Below are 8,804 nucleotides of genomic sequence, written 5' to 3'. Positions count from 1 at the left end.
GGCTTTACCCCGCCGCTTCTTGCTGGAGTTTTTCTCAACAGTAAGCACAGTCTTGGGCACCACGATATCCTGCTCAGTCGATTTCAGCATCCCATGCAGTTCGGCTAAGCTCTTAGTCATCCCGTGCATATGGTACTGCATCACGAACTGGTTATCCTTCCCTGCGTTTGTGACCCTGTAGGCTCATTCGATATAGCAGTATAACCCGAAATCTCTATTCCGGATATACAAGTCATAGGCGGTCTCTAGCAAGACACTATGACTATCTATCTCGAATAGAGTTTAATCGTGATCTTACGAACGCCAGTGATGATTCCGGTTGATGATCCTTTTGTATCACGATATCATATGTCGAATATAAGGCATGGACAAGCCACCTTATCTGATTCGACTGCTTTCTCGTTCACTGAGTTCGACTGTCTGAAATAGACTTCGTCTATAGTGCGACCACACATTTCTACAGTCTCGCTCACATGAGGGGCCCAGCGATATCTCTCTCTTTTACGAGAGGTACAAATCCCGTCTTGACTATCTACAATCCAGCACATGATTCGTTTCGTACCTGATGCACGCCTTTATAGTCCTCCTGTTACGCAGGACGTTTGACGTAATCAAAGTACGCAACTCCTCATGTTGGATTCCGTAGATATCTCAGGTCTTAGGATCCAATCATGGAACCGTCATATGAGATTCAAGTCATGACGCTAGTCCATGTGACAATCTCATGCAGGTCAATCCAGTATTCAGTTCTCCAACAAATACCTATGATTGTGATCGTATCCAAATACCTATGATCATCTATATGATCATCAATCACACAACATACTAGTCTTATTATGTCATCATTTCCATAATGACACAAGACTAGGGAGTTTAGTATCATTCATAATGATACATGGATTTCATAACACATCTAGTATACAAGAACATGTAATGAATCAAATACTCTCATAAAACCTGTGGAAAGTATCAATACATCAAATGTATCTGAATAAAGCTCATAAACAGTACATCATAGAGCACTAAACCAACAGTAAAGTAGACATAATAATAAATATTTCTAAATATATATTTTCCGAATTTGATAAGATCTCCAGTATACGATATAATCTCGTAATATTCTTCAAGATCCGGTATATCTCAACATCCCCCTTCAAGTTGGATCGTGGAGATTACAAACATCAAACTTGCCGAAAAGATGATCAAACGCATGCTGTTTCAACCATATTACCTTGGAATTTGTGTCAATAGAAGACATAACTAGAAAAAAAATCAAACAAACGATTGCGCTGCAACTTGGGCAATTGCACAAAAGAATCGTTCGATGATAACAAAAAACAAAAACGATAATTTTTTTTAAATAGATGAGAGTCTTATATTGAATAAGTAAAGTAGACATAATAATAAATATTTCTAAATATATATTTTTCGGATTTGATAAGATCTCCAGTATACGATATATCTCGTAATATTCTTCAAGATCCGGTATATCTCAACATCTCCCTTCAAGTTGGAATGTGGAGATCATGAAACGCAAACTTGTAGAAAAGATGATCAAATGCATGCCGCTTGAACCACATCACCTTGGAATTTGTGTCAATAGAAGACGTAACTGGAAAAAAAATCAAACAAACGACTACATTGTAACTTTGGTAATACACACAAAAGAATCATTCGATGATAACAAAAAAACGACAATTTTTTTTTCTAGTTATATCTTACATTGACACATGTAGAAATTTGCGGAATGATGTGATCTTTTATTAATAATCAAATGAACTATAAATACATGAGAGCCTCAAATTAAATAAATAAAGTAGAGATTACATCAAATATTCATAAATCTCTCAAAATCTCTATTTTCCAGATTTGAAAAGATCTTTATGATATGATATATCTCATAATATTCTTCATATATCTCAACATCCCCCCTCAAATTGGAGCATGCAAGATCACGAAACGTCCAACTTCTTGTAAAGATAATCAAATGCATATTGCTTGAACCATATCACCTTGCAAACTTGGGTCAATAGAAGACATAGCTGGAAAAAAATCAAACGAACGATTGTGCTGTAAATTTGGAAACAAGTAAAAAAGAATCGTTCGATGATAACAAAAAAAGGATGACAATCGCGGTGCGAAAAAGAAGTCTCGGGAATAACTCTGATTCATTCGAGATTGAAAGGTAACTACACGAAAACGTTTAATGACAACAATTTTTTTTTTTGCAAGAATAAGATGATTGACGGTTATGCGAATAATCTTTAGAAATATGTGGGATTATGAGAGAAAATAAAAAAGAAACAAACAAAATAACTATTTTATTCTTAATAAAAAAAAAACTTGAAATGATATATCATCGTCATATTCATCTTCACTCTCATTGTCAACCATCATTTTTTTAATGAAAAGATCAACAAACTAGAAAAATAATCAGTCTCTGATACCATGTAGAAATTTGCGGAATGATGTTACCTTTTATTAATAATCAAATAAATTATAAATACATGTGAGTGTCAAATTAAATAAATAAAGTAGAGATTACATCAAATATTCATAAATCTCTCAAAATCTCTATTTTTCAGATTTTAAAATATCTTTATGATATGATATCTCTCATAATATTCTTCATATATCTCAACACTCTACCATATTTATAATACACGTGAAACATGAATCCTTTTGAGAGATTCTAAATTTCCGTTCATTATTCTAAAATATACAACAATTTTATTTGTCAAATTAAAATTCAATATATTTTATAAAGTTCGGATACTTTTATTTTTACGGTAAAGGTACTTACAGACGCACATAGTTTAAGTCATGGTTTGAAACCGTGAACTTTCCAAGGTGAATAATAAATTCTTGCATTTCTGAACAACTCTTAATCTCTCTCTTAATAGATTCCAATTGATGTAGAAGTACACCCAACCAAAGTCAAAAGAGACGAAAAAAAAAGCATATACTTTCAAGATTTTACAAAAGAATGCTGAAACAGAAACTTGATAAGGTGCCCTCACTTCCTTCTTATCTTCATGTCGGAATATTTCATCAGCCAAGAAACACGATATCGCTCTCTCTTTGTTTGTTTTTCTTTTAATTTTTTAATCCATCGACAAGAGAAAGAAAAAATCACATTATCACCAAAAATCAGAATATATGATCTTGAGAGCTATATGGTTCAGTCCCTTGAAATACCGCCAATTTAAATCGAATAAAAATGACTTTACAATAGTGGTTAATTAGTACTTAATAATGATTTTTGCAATATAGGACGTGTGTGAGGTTGAATAAACATCAATCCATAGAGTATAACGATCACAAGATCTAGAAATTAGTGATGGAAAAATGAGCCCGGCTCGCGAGCTGGTTCGCGGTTGGCTCGTTTTTTATCGAGGTGGGCTGCAACAATAAAAGACCAAATAAAAACGGGACGAACGAGTCAGCTCGCGACGAGTCCGAGTCCATCCGGGCTAGCTCGGTCGGCTCGCGAACTGACATTAAAAAAATATTAGGGTTTTATTCTTTAATTTTTTCACTTCTTCAGTATATATAACAAATTAAAATTTATGATATGTTGATGTTGGTGTATATTTTTTGTCATATTTTGATGTTGTTGGTGTATGACATTTTTTATGTTGATGTTGAGTGTATATTTTTTGTTATATTTTGATGTTGCTGGTGTATTACACTTTTTATGTTGGTTTGGTTTTGTTAATTTTTCTTGATTTAGATATAGTTTTATAAATTGTTATGTTAAATATTTTATGTTATGTTGAATGACTTCGAAATATTGTTTTGTATTCTTTAAATTATTAATTTTCATATAATTTTAAAAAAATTTCGGATAATTACATAAAAACAGGCTAGCTCGCGAGCCGGCTCGGAACTCGGACAATTTGGTCTGGGTTAGAGTTTTTCTAACTCGTAAAAAAATGGGCCGAACGGGTTGAGCCAAAAATGAGCTGGCTCACCGGTTCGGGCTGGTCCGAGCCAGAAAAGGTAAGAGAATGAAACGTGGGGTGGCGAATGGTAAGATGACAAGGGACAAAGTCTCCTCACCCGAATTCGAACTCACAAGATGAAACTGTACCAAAAAATAAAAAGGACCAAAAAATAAAAAGGGTAAGAGGAGATTGATCGGAATATTTTCGGATAGATTGGCTGTAATATATTTGTTGGATTAATTTCACTCCAAACTGTCATTATACAATTTTTAGGGAGTTACCAAAACAGTTTGAGTTGTTACTATCGGTTGCTCTATAAAAACATTTACTGTTCGGAACCGCACCGCCAAACTCAGTGAACCTACTGGTCAGAGTGTTTTTTTTGCAAAAACATTAAAAAATTTCTAACGTAAGCACAAGTCAGAACATACTGGTCCCAATGATCAGATACCATGTTAGTTATATTAATCATATTAGTCACATAGGTTATAATTAAGATCATACGGGTCATACACTTACACTGATCACATTAGTCACATTATATAAAATTCTATGCTAATCACATTTGTCACAATGTACAAAATTTTAGACCGATCATACACGACTCACGATGATGATCCCACCGTACAAAATTTTAGATTGGTCATACATGCAATGACCCACGATCGCTAAGAACGTCGAAATTAACTGCCCTCACACATCAACACGAGACCTTAGAGCGTGCTTTATCCTCACTCGCACGTATATCGAGATATTTTTCAATAGGTCACCCATCTTTAAATTGTTTCAGAGTCAGCATGGTTAATTTTAGAGTTCTCTCAAGATAGTCAACCGAAAAGGTAGGTGCACCTTGTTACTATAAATAACCCAACTGATTCTTTTATGTTATTTTAGACCATATAGTCCAATACATATACAACATCGGATCTCTCTTATTATGGTGTGCTCGATTCATTCCTATATCATTTTGATCTTAATGACACTCGGGGAGCCGTTCCTTAACCGTGTCATTTATACCGACGGACACTCTCAACCCTCACCATAACTTGGGATATCACAGTACTCATGAATCACACAGTAAAAAATATTTGTACTAGTCATACACGAGTAATACTTGTCGCACCATATAAAACTCTGGATTGATCACACTATACAAAATTCTAAACTAGTCGCACATGTCACACCGGTGACATTGTCGCACCGTATAAAATTATATATATATATATATATATATAATTTAAATATAAATTATAGATTTCGATTACAATAATAGAGAGAAATTACACACAAATTTATATATTTCTTCTCGTTGACTCGTATATGTTTATACGATACCATTCAATTAATGATATAAGGGTATTATGAAAAGAATATTTCAAAAGGTATTATGTGCCATTATCTGTTTTTTTTTAAAGAGGTGTTACATGAAGAAAATGTAGCATTTTCATGATATGTTTGTTAAAGTCTTATTTTTTTTTTGTTAAAGGTTGTATTATGTGCCTTCCACTGTTTAGTGGATATAGATTTACAATGGAAGGCTAGTAGCAAAATGAACAAAAAAAAGCGCAAGCTTTAAAAGATGTGGAAAAACCAAACACATAATAGTTGACTTGCAATGTCTGAACTACTCTATATGTGTTGTTCTTATTAATATATTTACGCCTTAACCAAAAAAACACCCTTGCTCAATCTAGAAACTACGAAATTCTTCTTGTCTAACTAAAGAGGAGACAGGATATGCCATGGAGAATCTTTGTTTCATAAGATCTTTGAAATCCAATGGGTAAAGGAGGAAAGATTCTTCATCAATGCAATCTCTACGATGACATCATGTAACGTCTATGCGTGGAATCTTTAGTTGCCTTTTTCATAGGGTTTTAAATAAGAGCAAAGTTTTGGCACTCTTCAATCCAACTCCTCATATAATTTTTGTAGCTTTTGGTTTTGATGGCCTCAACCTCCCTAACTACTTCCCGTAGCTCGAGCTCGATCTGGACAGCAAAGCAGAACAAGATGTTCGAGAAAGCGCTTGCAGTGTTCGAAGAAGAGACGCCTGACCGGTGGCAGAAGGTGGCGAGAGCTGTTGGTGGCAAAACCGCCGAAGAAGTGAAGGCACACTATGATATCCTTGTGTGGGATATCATTCACATCGAGTCGGGCAAAATCCCCATACCCGATTACAAGCCATGTTATCATAAAAGGTATATACAGACTAGGAGTGAGCATGAGTCGGGTATCTGAGATTTTTTTGTTTTCCAAACCCAAATCCAACCCGAAAATCACCACGAGAGAGAGAGACAGGGAAGTGTGGACAGAAGAATGGCGCCGTGAGTAGAGGAGGGAGAGTAGAGTAAATGATGTAAAAAAAATAGGATAAAAATATAAATTTATTATTTTCGAATACCCACAGGTAATACCCGACCCGAACTTTAATACCCGAACCCAAAACCAAATTTTGAGTTTTTCTAAAATTTAAACCCGATCTCAATTCAAGAATCAATCGGATACCCAATTTTCGGGCATTTTGCCCTGCCCTAATACAAACCCCAAGTTCCCCAACACTCTAAATATTAGGTCTAGGATTCGATATTCATCTGGTCTTATAGTTTCTATTACGGTGCAGGTTCATGAGGTGAGACTCCCTGCTGGTTTTACCGGAGACCAATAACTTGAGCGAATCTTGAGACTTATCTCTCCGTCTCGTAGTTTTCTTGCCACCCAAGCAAGCCTTGTTATAATATGGAGACCATAATATATTATATAAAGTTAGCCTAATTATCTTTTTAATGTAAGTATGCGACGACCTATGTATAATGTGTCATAATGAAAATTCAAGGAATAAACAAAGGGCTATTTTCGTGGGGGAAAAAAAGAAAGAGGCATTTTATGTGTATTTTCCTTTAACGATAACTAAGATTAATCTGTGAAGTGTGTATCGACCCTCACGGTTCTCTCCGACGCTCGTACGTGTGAGGAAGAAGACAGTCGGAGTTTTAACGAGTTCGGTTACCGAGCGGAGCTCGGGCCTACATCTCGGTCGGACGTGCCGGCGAATCCATTAGAACAGAGCGGAAACAACGGAGAAGGGAAAACACGCGGTGGCTCTCCACACAAGGTCGGAGGCTCACCGAGAAACACCAAGAGACAGGATATGAGACACTTACCGACCTACTCCGCAACTCACCTTTGGTGACTGCCACCGGTCCAAGCTTCTCCATCACCGGGAAACTCTTCCTCCGTCGCGACCTTCCTCTCTTCCTCACGATCGCCTCTGCGATCGCCTTTCTTCTCTCCACCTCGAGTACCGCGCCGTTCTCAGCGTCGAAGTTACGAACTCATTTAGGGTTTCAATTACCCTTATCGAGAAACGCTGCGTTTCGGGTTAAAACCCGAAACCTCATTCCCAAAGGGAAAGTTCACTTTCTTCCGCCAACGGGCCTTAAGGCCCAACAATCTCCACCTTGATGGAGAAAGAGAACCGGAAATAAAAACAATAAACACTAGTGGTTCGCCGTTTCCAGCACCGATCGACTTTCGTCGTTCCCTCGACTTTCGTCGGAATTTAAAGCAAACTTACCTGACTTACCTCACTTACCTGATGTCGGAGTTAGTCGCATGTCGCTGCCTTTGACTTGATGAAGCTCCCGTCGATGACTCCTCGTGGCCTCGTTGCCTTATCCCGCCACCGATCAGCTCATCTTTACCTGAAACACTTGGTAAACGTGTTAGAACGTTCACCCCGATAAGACTCGAACCGTAGTCCTATCCCGCGTCGCCCGACCGACAAACGCTACCCTCGGTTGTATGAAACGTATGGTTGTACTATGGGGATGTTGCACGTTGTGTGCCATGTGTGTAGCTTGCTCGTGCGTACGAGTTAAGCGTGATTGTGTTTGTGGATGGTTGTGGACTCAACCATCACCGTCATGGACTTGACGGGCGTTGATTATACCCGACATCTACCCGTCTCCTAAGTCTATCCCGACTTCCCCGAGACTAACCTGAGTCATACCACCGAACCCGCTAGATACCTAGCCTGGATCCCCGTGAAGTCTACACTACCTATAGGTATACGACTTCTACCCTCGGACCCTAACCTGTCAACTAAGATTGTCTCACGGTTTTGTCCCGTGAAGACGCTCCTAGTCCTCTAAGAATGCTCCACCGAGAATGAGACACGTGAGTGCACGTGCTCCACCTCGAGAGGGAGTGTCCTAGCGCTCCAACCTACACCGACTCTACCCGTTGAAAAACTCGACACCTCCCTGCTCACACCATCTCCTGAGCATCCTACCCGAGGAAGCTCCACCTAAATGTGGAGACCTCACCTCCTGACGTACAACCGAGAACCGAAGCATCTTCGGTTACTCCTCCGAGGTCAACACGTCCTTCTACCTCGGACTCTCCCTACCTCGTCATCTGGGACCTACAACACCTTCTTGTAGTGTCCCTACCTACCCGCGGAACAACTCACTCCACCTGGTCCTTGGCTTTCTCCTGCAACCCGATTTCTCGGGTTTGCCCGAGACCCCTAGTCCTTCCCCCATACCCCCTTTCGAGGTATACCGAGCTAGAATATCTAATTCCATCATCCTAAGACAATAAAACCTGAGTCTAAAACCGACTCAACCCGGAAGTGACTTACCGGACCCTAGAAGTGATGTAACATGACACGAGGGATGAGACCGAACCCTAGAGGACTTAACCCTAGGTATATTTCTACCTAGCCGTGCTTAAACACGCTCTAACCCTAGTCTATCGGTCCTAAACCTAGGTACGTCTATACCTAATCAGACCTTCTAGACTAAGAGAACACAACCTAACGGGACTTAACCTAGGTACTTAACCTAAACCGAT

General features: G+C 38.4%; 1 protein-coding gene across 1 annotated transcript; it reads left to right on the top strand.

The window, feature by feature from the left end:
- Positions 1-5,886: 5,886 nt before the first annotated feature.
- On the top strand, positions 5,887-6,716 carry LOC104801924 (protein RADIALIS-like 6). The gene is made up of 2 exons (XM_010525309.2): positions 5,887-6,148; positions 6,571-6,716. The coding sequence occupies exons 1-2, from the start codon at positions 5,895-5,897 to the stop codon at positions 6,581-6,583; spliced, it is 267 nt and encodes an 88-aa protein (XP_010523611.1). The 5' UTR covers positions 5,887-5,894; the 3' UTR covers positions 6,584-6,716.
- The last annotated feature ends 2,088 nt before the right edge of the window (positions 6,717-8,804 follow it).

The sequence above is a fragment of the Tarenaya hassleriana genome, unplaced genomic scaffold (assembly GCF_000463585.1).
Source record: "Tarenaya hassleriana unplaced genomic scaffold, ASM46358v1 Cleome78, whole genome shotgun sequence".
Classification (NCBI taxonomy): Eukaryota; Viridiplantae; Streptophyta; class Magnoliopsida; order Brassicales; family Cleomaceae; genus Tarenaya; species Tarenaya hassleriana.
The sequence above is the reverse complement of the archived record's forward strand: the minus strand, read 5'-3'. Positions and strand labels throughout refer to the sequence as shown.

Coding starts and splice junctions, on each gene's coding strand:
- LOC104801924 (XM_010525309.2), top strand. CDS start 5,895: ATGGCCTCAACCTCCCTAACTACTTCCCGTAGCTCGAGCTCGATCTGG.